General features: G+C 41.3%; 2 protein-coding genes across 25 annotated transcripts in view; one reads left to right on the forward strand and one right to left on the reverse strand.

Moving 5' to 3' along the window:
• Positions 1-4755, reverse strand: part of Prpf18 (pre-mRNA processing factor 18) — an 87247-nt gene extending 82492 nt beyond the window's left edge. For all 3 annotated transcript variants that reach the window (XM_078023516.1, XM_078023515.1, XM_078023517.1), the window contains exon 1: positions 4619-4755. The gene's annotated coding sequence lies outside the window, so the exon portion shown is untranslated. The remainder of the gene's footprint in view (positions 1-4618) is intronic.
• The window catches only part of Bend7 (BEN domain containing 7), a 141478-nt gene continuing 131034 nt past the window's right edge, over positions 4650-15093 (forward strand). For 18 of the 22 annotated variants that reach the window (XR_013426741.1, XR_013426742.1, XR_013426739.1 and 15 more), the window contains exons 1-2: positions 4652-4785; positions 6974-7057. Coding sequence is in view for 13 of the 22 variants with exons in the window: in XM_078023498.1 (XP_077879624.1) it covers positions 4725-4785; positions 6974-7057 (145 nt within the window). In the remaining 9 variants the exon portion in view is untranslated. Of the gene's footprint in view, positions 4786-6973; positions 7058-10975; positions 11120-15093 lie in introns of those variants that run through there. The other 4 variants (XM_078023508.1, XM_078023509.1, XM_078023510.1 and 1 more) reach the window with 4 other exon arrangements.

Here is a 15093-nt window from a genome sequence, read left to right on the forward strand (position 1 = left end):
CTGGCTTGCCATTACAGTTTAAGAAATGGTCTCATGAAGATGGATTTTTCTGTAACGAAATTGGAACAATAATATATACCAATCTCATTGAGTGATTAAGAGAACTAGATCCTGTATCTTTGAGTTCCTAAAAGAGAAGCCCCATATAAATATAAGGCAATGTTATTTGTGGAGCATTCTCAAATCTTTCACTGATGTAATCTCTTATATTTTCTCCTTTTTAAAAAATTATAACCACCAAAACTAAGGAAGTAAATGAGTATGGAGACTTGTATTAGGCAAGGAACAAACTGAGAAACAGGAGCTAATATATGGTTATCTACTTGATTGTCATAATATTTAAAAATTAAAATTTATACTTATTAAATCTTTTTAAAGGATCCCCAGAATCTATTTAGGAACTGGCCCTCCAATTTCAGTGAATCCAAAGATTTATGAAAAGCTCAAGTTCAATAAAACCATTCTGCTCATTTCCTTCTTTGGGGGCATTATTAATAAAAGTTAAACAATAATCAATTTGTAATCCTACCCATGTACCATAGCATAGTTCAAACATGGTATTCCTCTAACTCTGATCTGTCTGACATGGTAACCACCAACTACAACAAGTGGCTATTGAGCACTTCAAGTTTTACTAGTTTGAATTGATTTGTTCTCTAAGTGTAAAATACATACCACATATCAGTTTCAAAAATTTGTACAAAAAGAATATAAAATATCTCAATAATACTGTCAAAATATTTATTGCAGTCAGTTAAATAAAACATTCTTAAAATAAATTTATTCATCTTTACTTTTTTAATGTGACTAATTGAAAACTTAATTACATATGGCTTTGTGCTTTTTTTTTTCTTCTTTTGCAATACTGGGGGATTGAACCTAGGCACACTCTACCACTGAGCTATAACCCCCAGACCTTTATTTATTTATTTTTTTGAGACAGGGTCTTGCCATGGCTGGGCTTGAACTTGCCATCCTCCTGCCTCAGCCTACAGGTAGCTGGGATTACAGGTGTGTGCTACCACGCTCTGGTTGCATTATTTTTCTATTGGACAGCAAAGTTCTAAATAAGGATGGACATTTTCATAATACTATTTATTTTTCTGTAGACACAGTTTTCAAAAAGAGAGTTCTCAGAATTAGTGTTATGGTTATCAAATGTCTTCTAGTCAAATTACCTGTTTTTGTCAAAAATTAAAACCTATGTTTAATCTTTATAATCAACTGGGTTTTAGAATGGTCATATAATAAGATGTTTGGCCTGCATGATGTCATGGAATATCCGACCAGTTTTCCCTGAGCTCTAGTAACATGTAAATCTGTGGTTCTGAACCTTTTGGGAGTTCTGAAGTACAAGGCAGAGAACTGACCTTAGTAGGTCTCCTACAGGACTTTCTAGGACACCCCAACACAAACAAGATATTCAAACAAAAACAATACTGCTATGGACTGAATTAATTATATCTCCTCAAAATTTCTATGTTGAAGCTCTAACCTCTAAAATGACAGTATTTGAAGAGGAGGTCTTTAATTCAAGGCAATTAAGGTTAAAACAGGTCTTAAGGATAGGGCCCTAATCCAATAGGTAGCCTCTTACAGAGGAAGAGGATCGACTTCTGTCTTCCTGTCTGTTATGTAAGGACACACAGCAAGAAGGTGGCAGTCGGCAAGCTAGGAAAAGAGCCCTCATGAGAAACCGACCCTGGTGGACCTTAATCTAGGACTTCTAGCTTCCAGAATGATGAGAAAATAAATTTGTTAAGTCATCTAGTCTATGATATTCTGTCCCATTCATGTTTTCTGGGTTAAGGTCCCTGAGCTTCTAATTCGAGTGACCATAAAAGATACTCTTGTTTAAGAATTTGCTTTACTGAACTGAAAGAAATGTTCTCTCTCTTACCTCCAGGCCAGGTAGAACTTGGCTTGAAGGTAAGACTAGTACAAACCCCACTTGAAACAATCTAATTTAACATTATGATTAATATTAATACTAATTATGGATTTATACACTTGTTAGATAACGGCATGTTTATTTGCACAAAGTGGAGAGTAAGTAAATAGTTCTTGATTTTCTCTAAAGAATAGGACAAGCTGGCCCTGTGGTTCTCTGCAGACCAATTCACTCAAGACATCTTTGGAAAACCAGTAAAAAGGGTCCAGGAAAAATGACTATTATTTTTAAATACTGCTTTTAAATACTTTGTTGACTTCATCAAAACTATTTTCTTTGGCAAATGGAATTCATATCCTACTTGAACTGAAAATGCTAAATTGTATCTTCCCTAGGGATTTGCTTCTTGGGATGACACCTTCAATGATTTCATCATAGTTTAAGCACAATAAAATCTCATTTTATGCTCCAAAGCATGAACAATCCTCAGTGTTCCTCAATCAGTATAGCACTGAGCCTTGTGGCTATAGGAAAAACATTTAAAAAGGCATCATAAAAAAGGAAAGAATGGGTCCCAGCCTGGAGAAAAAAAATAGTTATGATTTTGTTTCTTTAAAAAACATTCCAGCTGGGTACAGTGGCGCACACCTGTAATCCCAGTGGCTCAAGAGGCTAAACAGGAGGATTGCAAGTTCAAAGCCAGCCTCAGCAAAATTGAGGCACTAAGCAACTCAGTGAGTTCCTGTCTCTAAATAAAATACAAAATAGGGTTTGGAATGTAGCTTAGTGTCCCTGAGTTCAATCCCTAGTACCAAAACAACAACAACACAACAAAAACATTCCAAACAGCTTCAGGTTTTTAAGCTTGGTTTTAAAGGGGGTGAGGTGCAAATAGCATAGTTGCTTTAATCACTGTTATCACTTTAATTCATTCCATCACCTATCAACTCTTGAAGATCCATGGGGCCCAAAGAAATCTATACAAAATTTCATCTGTCCCATTCATGTTTTCTGGGTGGGTCCTTGAGCTTCTAATAGGAGTGACTATAAAAGATACTCTTGTTTAAGGATTTGCTTTACTGAACTGAATGAAATGTTCTCTCACCTCCAGGCCAGGTACAACCAGCCTCCCCATCTGCTGCATGCCACCAGAGACCTCAGGATATGCAACTATGCTGCTGCCACCACTTGGTTTGTAGCTTATTCTGTGTTTTGGTTTTGCTTTCCGGTATGTGTCTCTGCTAGTTGCTTCCAACTTCTTCCTTCCGCATCAGTTATCTATTTCTATGTCCCTGTTGAATAACAGTAGTTCTTGAGTGGCTGTCTCCTCTTTGGGTGAGACCTTCAGTGAGATTCGTCATGTTTATTAACAAATCTTGTCCCTCTTTTTCTCTCTGCCCTTTGAGGCCATCTGAATTTGCCACTGTGCTGAAGGAGCAGCCCAACTCTTTACTCTTTGTATTTCGGTCTAGAAATGATCAGTTTGGCGGCAGTACTCTTTGAAGCATGTTAGATCATGTTGCTGTACTGCCATTCCCAGGTGGTGAAAAATTCTTTTCTATTCCCGCTTTAAAGATGTTGTGAAAAAGAAATGGTGCCTGTAGTGCGCTCTTCGCTCCCCAAAGAATATTACACAAAATTAATAAAACGGCTTTCTGTTTATGTCGATTATTTTGGCATTTTACATCAAGTGGCAGAGCCCCTGCACCTGCCCTGACCATTTCTCCTCTTAAGAGTGCACACAGCCATCAAGCATCCCTCACCCTTCCACCCTCTCCAAGCCCACACTGCAAGTGCTCTTCCTAGTCTATAACTCGGGAGCTTCCTACAGTCCCCAGGATCGTGGTAAATTTAGAATTGAAGCTTACTCTTTTCTATATTTTTCCCACCAATAAATTCTAAAATCTCTTTTAGTTTCCTTGCAGAGCGCAGATGGGTAAGTTCCACCCAACCGCTAAAACTTGCCTAAAATCGGTGAGTCTGGCCCTTTTGTGAAAGGCCAAGGAGTGGGCTGGCCACTGAGGGTCCACGACCCCCAGGACCGTTTACAAGCAGAAGCTCGGCTCGAGGGAGCGGCGGAGGGCGGGCCAGCAAGCTGGCTCTATGAGCCGAGACCCCCCAAACAGCCCCGCGTCTTGGGGACAGGCCAGCGGGCCCGGGCCAGGGCGCTGCGCCGCGGCCTCCGCGCCTCCTCGGGGCGCCGCGCGGCCAGGCCGGTGGCGGCGGCCCCTGGGGATGGCGACGGCAGGGCTCCGCCAGCAGGTGGCCCCGGGGTCCCGGCGGCACCGCCCCCTCCGCCAGCGCCCCTCCTCCCGCGGGGGCGGTCAGCGCCCCGGCCGGCTCCGCACCCGCCGCCGCCCTCTCTCGGCTCGCCCGCCCGCCTGCCGAGTCCCCGCGGCCGCCGCCGCCGCCGCGTCGGCAGGCTGAGCCCAGGCGGGCCGCGGCAAGCGCCCGGCTGCTCCGACCCCCGCCACCGCGCCCTCTCGCCGCCGCACCCCGGCTCGGCCCGCTCCCAACGGAAAGTTGGGCTGCGGCGGGCGGCGTTTGGAAACCGCGAGCAGGCGTGAGAGCGGCTGGGGGGGCGCCTAGGGCAGCGGGAGGCGGCGCCGCGCGGGGGCAACTTCTCCCGGGAACCCGCGCCGCCGGCCCCGCGCCTGGAGCCCCCGAGCGGGCTCGCGGTGGTTCCTCCCGTCCCTCGGCCTCCCCCCGCCGATTCGAGACGCGGACCTTGGTCCCGGCGGCTCCGCGGCGGTGACACGAGCCACCGCCGCCGCCTCAGTCTCCGCCGCCTCCTCAGTCCCGCTGCCGCCGCCGCTGCCGCCTTTCCCGCACTATGGAGTTCTCCGAGAGGAAAAGAAGCAGGAAATCCCAGAGCTTCAAACTGGTGAGCCGAGGTAAGCGGCCGGCCGCTGGCGACGGGAGGAAGCGCCGCACGCCGCGCACTCGGCCCCGCGCGCCCGGCCGCCCGCGGGGTCCACGCCGGGGGCGCGCCCGCCGTACCCCCTTCCCCGCCGGATCCGGGGGCCCGCGGCCGCTCCTGCTCGCGCCGGGGAAAGTTGTGCAGGGAAAGGTTGGGTGTTATTTAACGTAAACAAATCGGAGGGCAGGTCAGGAAATTAGCAAACAATGACACCGGGGGGCCCGAGCCCTCCCGGGGGTGCCGCGGGGCCGGGCTGGGGCGGCCGCGACTGCTCAGGCCGAGCGCGGACCCGCCGACCAGGGATTTGCTGTTTGTGTTTTGTTTTGCTTTTTCCCCAAAGAGAAGGGGGTAAAAGATGATCGTCGTTCTTAAGGAGAAAGAAGCTCATGAGGTGTCCAAGCTCCAAGCAGAATGTTGACATCTAACATCTTTTCTAGCTGGATGATTTAGGTTGGAAAGGTGTTTTAGACTAGATCATATGCCCGTGAGATGAGTCTCGTTAAAATAAAATAAAACCCAGCCAATTCCTGACCATTGAACAGGTGTATGCCACACTCGGGGCTTTCATTTTGTCAAGGAAGAGGAAAGTTGAATCCAGTCTTGTCTGTGCCCAGTTACTTGTTAGAGTCTGTCTTCCGGATTTGACTCTTTAAAAAATGATGAGAACTAAAGATAAGAGCAGAGGTGAAATCACATTGTGTCACTTTAAATTGGAGGCAGGTGGCTTTTTTTTTTCATTGTAATGCCATAAGTCCTAATATTGAGATTAGACCCACCCTGTTTAAATACCTTTGAATCAACTTGAGGTGAAAGCCAAGCCACAGAACCTGTCCACTTTTCCTGGGTTGTTTTATCTAACCTTGGCATCGGAGTAAAGAGCCACACAGTTGTTTCGACAACCTGCAGAAGTCACTTACAAACTGATGGAAATTGGAGGGCAATTGTAAGTCATCAAGTTTTCCCAACTAATCTAAACTAACTGCGATGTGGACTCAATAAAGCCTGCTTTTGGTTAGTCTGTGAATGGTTTAATTATAGACATTCTGAAGATCTGCTCATCTCTGTTTCCCCTAATTTAGTTTGAGCACTGTTATATGAAAGAGGCCTGTAATAGTTTATGTATGCAAAATGTTTGGCTCTTCTCTCTTTCTTTGTAATTTTTTTTCCATAGGAGTGTTGATTCCTCAGTTATTTGTACTTTAAAGTCTCTCACTGTAACTGCCCTGTTGGTGCTTTTTGATTCATTCAGGAATGTAGGCTGCTTTCTTATTTATGACCTCAGAGAGCGTACCACTTTATTTTAAAAGTGAGAGTAGCATATTGGACATTGTCCTGTGACATCTAAAGCTAAAAAAAAGAAATAGATGTTAAGAAAAAACCTCTTGTATTATTTGTAGGTGATACTGTTTTGTAAGAAGCAGAAGATTGCCAGAGAACAGTAGCCTCTAAAGAGAGAAGCTTATAAAATATTATGTTTTAGATTTTAATTGACATAGCAAGTTTTCCTTTTTTTTTTTTTTTTTTAATCATTGGTCTGAGTCTTCTCTTTGCTTTGCAGGTGCATTTTTTAGAAAATAAGCAATTGCACGTTAAATAAGGTACCATAGCTGAATAAGAAAGATCCACTTGTGTGAAAGATGAAAATCTTGCTTCCTTTCAAATTATACTGTACTTGAAGCAACAAATTACTATTTTTCATGTGTGCTTGCATCTAAGCAGTTTGAAGGCTGAGATTTTCTGGGTAAACTGAGAATGCCAGGTAACTAAAGCATACTGTTGATATGCTCATAAAAATGGGTTGTGGAGTTAAATTTGGAAACCTCCCCTGGCCTATGATTTGGCAAGATTTTTATTTTCCTTATAAATATACTTGTTGTCTCAAGAGAAAAGAAACCTAATAATTGACATCTGTGCACAGAATTTACCATGAAGACAATGTAAACTAGCCTAGCTCTTTTCTAAAGTCAAAATAATCTATCAAGTTTGTGGACTTCAGAGTAAATAAAGTTTTAGGGATTATATTTACTACAAATTCTGTGATTAGTGAGTTCTCAAATACATGTTTATAAATTATGTCATAGAGAATGAGAGTCTAGACTTCATTGCTTATTCCTATCTTGAGGTCAATATAATTCTAATTTTTTATTGTTTTCTCACACCAGATTATCACCATGAGGTATATAAGATCTCAGAATTCAGCAACGATGTTAATGGGGAGGCCAAAGAGACACAACCCATTTTTTTAGGTAGGTTCCTATGTCAATTAATTTCTTAGTAAAACAGTGTAGCCATTTGCAATTAGGGGGGAAAAAGAGATTGTGCGAGAACGGGAAATGTCTGCCATTGCTTAATGTATGACATTCTTTTCAAGACCTTTTATTTTACAGATTGCCAATATATTCCTTATTAACATTGCTAAAAGTTGTAATTTCAGACATAAATGTTTATTAGTGTCTACACACAGTGCTAATTATCACTCACTCACAGAGCCAGATGCTGACCATGCAATTTTGTCGCTCTGTGCTCACCCCATTTACATTGCATATTCGCTGGCATGCTTCACTGGCAATAGTTTGTGTAATTGGGGTATTACATCTTTGACATCTGGATAACAGAAATTCAATTTCCAGGAAGCTGCTATTTGTTTGGTTTTGCTTCTGCCTTGGGTGGGATAGAGGATTAATGTGCTGTCTTATTATAATGTCCCTTCACCTCTGTGGCCTGGTTGCTAATCCTGCCATGACAAAATTAAATTAAATCTACAGTCAAAAAGCGTAAGGAAAATAAAAGTGTGATTGTATGCCTAACCACCTCTTGATAGTGCTAGTTATCAGTGAATATCTCCTCATTTTCCTAGCTTTGTATTCCTTTCTTACCAACATTTCTGGTCAAGGAGAATGGCTCTGCCTTTCTCCTAACATCCTAGTTCCTGGCTAAACTCAGGGATAAGCAGAGCAAAGGCAGAGTCTCTGAGACCATCCAGTGAATGTTGTTGCTCTACTATGAGTATGTAGCCAAAAGTGTCACCACTTCATTCATGTGTAGTTTTGGTACAAATACTGTACACAAAGGACTATGGATATGCAGTTTGTTACTTGCAGATGGTGAACCAAAAATGACTTTTTTTTTCCCTAAGAGTAAAGTGCCCATAAAGTCAGAATAGACTGTGAATGGTGGCATTTGGCTTCAATTTTGCCCATCTGGAAGATTCTATAACCCTAAGTAATAAGGTGTAAGCTAGGTGCTGCACATCCAGGAAGCAAACCTGAGAGAAAGTCAGGGCAAGACTGATGGAGAGCAAGGGCCAGAATTGCCTTGTGGCTGGGTTCTTCAGGTGGCAGGATCCCTGCTCAGACCAGTGTTATAGTCCCTTAAATTGAAACATCATGACAGCTGGAGGGTAGGGTGTGTTCTCATCAGGATCTCTGTTTTACTTTGAGGGAGAGGAAGAGTGTGTTGCAAAGGGCTTAGAAGAGGCAAATAGATATTTAGGTGAAATAGGAGAGAAACATCAGTATTTCTTACATGAACCATCATTGAAGGTTCATGGATCTTTCCTTTGAGGCCAGTACTGCTCATAGCACCTGTTGACTGTTGAGAGAATTAAAACCCAAAAGGCTTTCAAATGAACCGCTATGGCCCAGAAAGAGAGAGTCTTGGATTGTACACTTTTCCATTCCCTTATGTGGTCAGTTGAATTCTATATTTAAGTACCACTGGATTTAGTTTTTGAAATTAAAAAAAAAATGTGTCTTCTAGTAGAAAATTTACATTTATAATATAAATAGAACTTCATGTCCTTGATTTAATTCTTCGGTGAAAGTTTCCCTACAACCCCCTTTCTGCTGTGTGCTTGAAAGTAGTTTGGTTACTGGAGTGAGTTGAGAACACAAAAGAGGGAAGATTGAAGAATAGGAGGATTTCTCAGGATTCAGAGTGCTCAGGGTTCAGTAAAATGTGAATTGAAGGTGGCAGACATTGCTGCTTTCCTTTTTCCTAGTTTGAGTTGAGGAAGTATGAGAATGCCAATAAATAACAGACTGGGGATGGTCTTTCAAAGTGGTTGGTCAAGAGGGCCTTTGACATCAAGGGACAAAAGATTCAGCAGCCCAGGAGTGTGCTGTACGTTATTTCTCAATCTTTTGCTTTTCTGGGGAAAGTCAATAATATATGGTTCCCAAAGAAAATTTGTCTTTTGAGATCTTCAGGACAAATTTTGAAAAAGAATGGAAGTGATTATACAAACATGAATTTTTCAGCAGTTGGAAATAGTCACTGATAACATCTGAAATTAGAAATTTTGTCATTGACAGCATGTTAGTTTGTAGATACTCTCCTCAAAATAGATTTAAATCAGGTTTGTCTTGTAAATTGAAAGTCTACTCATAATATTACTTATGATATGAAGTTTATGACATCTAGGAGAGCTAGAGACCAAAATTCCAGAACTGTTTCATCTGTAGGAAAGTGCCAACACATGGCCTCCATGATGTCATATAGGACTTTCTGCTTTCAAATGTATGTGTTATCTTTGACAGTCAGTGTCTGTAAGATTAAAGTTCATGTCCCAGGGGAAAAGAGAGTGCTCCAGAATTTAGCAGAGGTTCCCACATCAAATCTATTTCTCCAGAACATTTTTAGACTGTGAACTAAGGTAGTGCATTCAACATGTCAGGTAGCTCAAGAGTGTGAATGGCTTAAGTGCTTTGGGAATTACTCACATAATTTTAATTTGATAATCGGGTCAGAAGAGGTAACTCTACCCCCTTGGACATTGACTTTCTCAAGCTGGCTTGAGGGACTACAGTAAAGATTTTAGTACTGTTTGGGGGAAAACAATTCATTTCACCAATTCAACTGTGTTTTTGTGAGAAAATACTATGAACTCAACACTTTTCTGGAATGGGAATGGGGTCAAAATGGATAGAATAGGACCCTGCTCTCAATGGCTAAAATACAGTTGACAGGGGCAGGCAGGACAAATTCAGGAAGCAGTTAGTGAGCAATATGTAGCAGCTACAACAGCTGCAATTTGAGCTGGGTGCACAAGGCTTTGAGTTGAGTACTTTAAGTGAATTACTTCTTACAGCAAATCTGTAGCAGTCATCATCATCATCATCCCTATCTTGTAGATAAAGCTTAGAAACATTAAGGTAGCCTGACAGAGGTCTCTGTACAGGATTGCTACAGGGTAAGGTCCCAATGAAGGTCTGCCTGAGCTTTGAACATCCCCCATACCACCTCTCTGGGTGAATAGTAATTAAATGACTATTGTGAATGATTGGGGCAAGGAGCAAAGCAGAGTTGGAAGGGACTGTGCAGACTAGACCTTGAACTATGGGAAAGATTTGGATAAGCAGAAGATTCCTGGTAGGAAAAGTGATATGAGCCAAGACAGAATGATAAGCATCATTCTAATTAGATGGTAAGTATTTTACCTTATAGTTTAGAAAGCACTTTCTCATCTGTTACCTCTTAGGATTTTTATAGTTTACCCTTGAGGTAGTCAGGGTAGTTATTATTATTATTTCCATAATAATGGAAACTGAAGCTTAGAGTGAAGTGATTTGTTCATAAGTAGCAGAATCTAGAGTAAATTCAGGCCTCCTATCCAAATTTCCCCTCTACCATGTTGAGGCAGGCAAATTTACAGATCATTGAGGATACTTTAGCTGGTAAGTGGACACTTCTTAAAAGTATTTTAATTAGGCAATTAATTTATTATTCATAATAATAAAAATGTTAAATGAAGTCTATTTTGTACGTTGGATTTTAGTTCGGATTTACTATTATATTGCATAAATTTGAAATGTTTCATTTTTCAGGTATTCAAATATCATTTATTTATTTATTCATTCAACAAATATTTATTGAGCTCCAATTACATATATGCCAAGTCTGTTCTAGTTGTTCTTTTTAATATTCAATTCAGTTATACAGCTTTCAGTGGATGAAGCACATGGTGTGATATCCATGCCAATTGAGCAGGGTTGAGATCTCTGAATTTTTAAATCTCTTTTCAGTCACTTACTTGTTGATGGCTGCTCCACTAGGGTCCTCAGAATCTCCCCAAAGAGGACTCACTCAGAAAATTCCTACTCACCTTTACAAGTTATGAAGTTTGCCCTTAATGGCAGGTAATGTGTATCCCTGGAGAATGAGGAACAGCCATCTGTGGAACATGGGCACTCTTCACCTAGGGTCTGGTAGCCTGCAGCCCACCTCAGTTCTTGTCTGACCTCAAAGGACTAGAGCTGGAACTCTCCTCCCAAGAGGCATGCTGTCTCATCTGTGGCAGGAGTACACAGGTAGGACCCAACCTTGGATAAAGTGAAGGGTCAAGGGGGGCCAAGAGAAGGAAAAAGGAAGAACCCTTGAAATCCTATCCTTTGGAAGCCAGAGTGTTTCACCTCTGTTCCTCTTCTCAGGAGCTCCATCCTCATCACCATGGCCTGATGTGTCCTATGTCCCTCTCCTTTTTCATGTCAGTTCTCCCCCTTTTCCATGGTGGACTGAAAAGCACAGAAAACTAGGAATGTCTCTTAGGGTTAGGAATGTGGCCAAGCTCAGTGTTATTTATCAATAGTTTACTGCATGCTAAGAACTTTGTAAATGTCATTCCATTATTTGTCCTGAGAAAGATATTGTCATTATCTTTGATAGATGAAAAATTTGAGTTCCCTAAGTTGCTTAGTAGCAAAGCCATAAATCTTTCTCTTTAAAACCATGTCCTTGACCATGTGACACACTTTGTTCAGTGCTCTCCCATGTGCAACCCCCAGCATATACAGTGGATGCAAGGGGAACAGCTGTTCCAGGAAGGGCTGAAGAAGGTTGAGGATGTGCCTCAGTGGTAGAGTGCTTGTCCAGCATGTGTGAGGTCCTGGATTCAAGGTCTGTCACCACTAATAAGAAGAGGAAGGAAGGACGGAAGGAAAGATGGACTGAGACTTACATACATCCCACATTCCTCTGCAGGCCCCTGCAGCTTGTTAGGGTGCCCTGAATCACTATTTAAAAACCCCCAATCTTGATGGTTTCCAAGGTTGCATACAGTACCAAAAATGTCTTATTATATGTCCAAAAAATGGCTTCAAAAACAACTGCAAACACCAGCAAAGTTTAGAGAGTATCTTAGAAAACTTAAGCACCAATGGCTTCTTTAAATATGTGTGAATATAGATAGGTTTTGGAAGACATGGATATGGATTTTTATAACTCTTTATCTATTACTTGTTGCCCAAAGTTTGGGAGGCATTTGTAATTTGGCTCACCTCAGTATTTCATTTATCATATGGGCACTACTGCAGCTATACCAGGTGGTGGGTTTTGTTATCTAGCTCATGTTTTGCAAATGTGATTCTAAGGTCAGAAATGAAAGTGATTTGCCCAAGGCCACACAGTACTTAGTAATTGACCATACTTAAAATCAGGTCTCTTAATATTTTGTTCCAAACGCTTCCTACCATGTCAGAACTGCCTCAAATTCTGCCTCATCTCTCCCATTCTTCCCCCACCGGCTCACTTTACTCAAGAAGATTTTAATTGCCTTCTGATGGACTCTAGAATTGCTGGGCATTCAGTAGCCACAGTGTGACCCTACCTGAGTCTCCCTGCATTCAACTTCCAGGGAACCTCCTCCCCTCAACCACCCTGCTCCCCAGAAAGCAGGACTTGGCCAGGAGAAAGGAGATACCTTGGATCAGAGAAAAGTGGTAGACAGAAGCTTCCTCCTAGGAAAACCCAGGACCAATAAGGAAGAAAGGGAGTAGGGTTTGTGTTCAGGATGCTTCCCATACCTACCATTTAGCCACAACAGTTCTGAGAAGGTATTGTTATTTCCATTTAAAAATATATTTTTTTTAGTTGTTAGTGAACCTGTATTTTATTTATTTAAATGTGGTGCTGAAACCAGTGTCTCACACATGCTAACCAAGTGCTCTACCATTGTACTATGACCACGGCCCTTATTATTTCCATTTTTAAGATGAGAAAAAAATGAATCTGTAGAAATGTTAATTTGCCTGAGGTTTTAGAGCTATTAGACAGGAACCTGGATTGGGACATCATCTGGCCACATTCTTTTCCTCTTTGCTGTGCTGTCTCAGAGGAAGTGTAGTCCTGTTCTCCTCCTTTTCTCATTGCTATTTCTAGCTTACCTTTCCTTTTTTATCTCCCTCTTTACCTCACTGAAAGAATTGTGCTTGTGCTGTGTTCTACATCAATCCCTCCCAGAGCCCCTTCTGTTCTCATCTCTGCCTGCTCACCAGGACCTTCTCCATGTAGTCTCCACTCTCCTATCATGTCTTATCACATTTCCAGATTCCAAAATCTTATCTCTTTTGATAGTGTTTAAAGTGCAACCAGCATTAACTAGGCTGTAAGCCTTCTTTATAAATAAAGCCTAAATTTTGGTTGAAAACTTGTTTCATGTGGACTCCGAAAAGTAAACATCATCAACATCTGTTTTCAGATGGATCAGTGTTATCTTAAGAACCTCTGTAAGCCGGGCACTGTGGTGCATGCTTATAATCCTAGTAGTTTGGGAGGCTGATGCAGGAGGATCATGAGTTCAAAGCCAGCCTCAACAAAAAGTGAAGCACTAAGTAACTCAGTAAGACCCTGCCTCTAAATAAAATACAAAATAGGGCTGAGGATGTAGCAGTTGAAAGAACCTCTGTAATGCTGTACCAGTGACACAGCAGAGTACAGAATGAGAATGCATAGGGTTTTCCATGTATGCTGTGTTACTTTCTTTTGTTTTTGTTTTTGTTTTATGGCACTGGGGATTGAGGCCAGGCTCACCCTGCAACTGAGATACATCCCCAGTCCCCCTTTATAATTTTTTTTTAAATTTTGAGATAGGGTCTCATTAACTTGCCCAGGCTGGCCTCAAACTTTTGATCCTTCTGCCTTGGCCTCCTGACTAGCTTTGATTGCAGGCATGTGCCAGGCCCATGCTTATGTTGCCTTTCATATTTGAGATTTATAAAATATTTCAAGTATGTCTCACAAATTAACATCAGAAATCCCAAATTCTATGCTACTTTAGTATATTACAAAATACCCTTTTACTTGGACAAGTTCTGCTTTCTGGGGAGCTGGTTGGTTGAGGGGAGAAAGGTTCTCTGGAAGTTGGAGACAGGGAGACTCGGGTAAGGTCAGACTATGGCTACTGAATGCTCAGTGAAAGGATGCAGACTTGAAAAATTTATAGCACAGTAGAGAAAAATCAGATTGAGAGGCAGAAAACTTGGTTTGATCTCAGGTTATAAGTTAATAACAACTTGGACAAAACTCTTGAAGGGTTATCTTTATATTCTGTACTAGAATAATTATGTTGTCCATCAGGTTCTTCTAAGCACATAGAAAATCCTATACAGGAAAATACTTTTACAAACTAGAAACCACTATATTCTTATTTTTTTTTTATCTCCATCTTCGTCTCCTTCCAAACTAGATGTACACTTCAGTACTGAATAATAACATCACTTTTTCCTGGTACTTACCACATGCAGTCTAATATTTACTTACTTTTCTGCCTGACTTTATTGTGTTCCGTCTCACTCCTGCATATCCTCCTTCAACCCCAACTTAACCATTGCCACATTGAATCCTGGTTGTTTATTTGCACCGTGTCTTTTTTCTCCTAATGCAGATCGTCAGATCCTAGAGGGCAAGTGTGGCCTGGATTCTTTTTTGGGTCTTCGTATCCAGGAGTACCTAGCACAGTTCTGTGTTTATAATGCTACTCAGCTGATAGATGTTTAAATATTTGTCTCTTAAATATGTGGCTATATTGGATGCTGTCATATTAGTCTTTGAAGATTCATCTTAAAATGTAATACCATACTGAGACTTTAGAGAGATTTGGTGAGTCATACTAAAATATGTCTCATAGAACTTGAAGAAGCTTTTGTAATATATTAGAGTAAAAATTTGGAATTTCTGATAATAATTTATGATATACAATTTAAAATTTTTTACAAATCTAGGAAAGATCAAAAAGGACAGAAACTCACATATGAAGACCAATACACATGAAAAAATTACATGTGTTCTATTCATTTTTACTGGGCTATGATACTGGTACAATGTTAGAGATGCCTAAGATTGCTCTGAAAGTGGATGTTGACATTGTCTATTTCTAAGAGTCTATATGAGACAAGTTTTTCAATCTTAATTTAAGAAAATAAGACCATGAATTAAACAATGTCAGCAAAGCTGTCACATTTCTGAGAGAACAGGGCCCTGAATACAGCTGCTCAAATTGTACCTACCC

This window comes from Ictidomys tridecemlineatus, chromosome 10 (assembly GCF_052094955.1).
Source record: "Ictidomys tridecemlineatus isolate mIctTri1 chromosome 10, mIctTri1.hap1, whole genome shotgun sequence".
Taxonomy (NCBI): Eukaryota; Metazoa; Chordata; class Mammalia; order Rodentia; family Sciuridae; genus Ictidomys; species Ictidomys tridecemlineatus.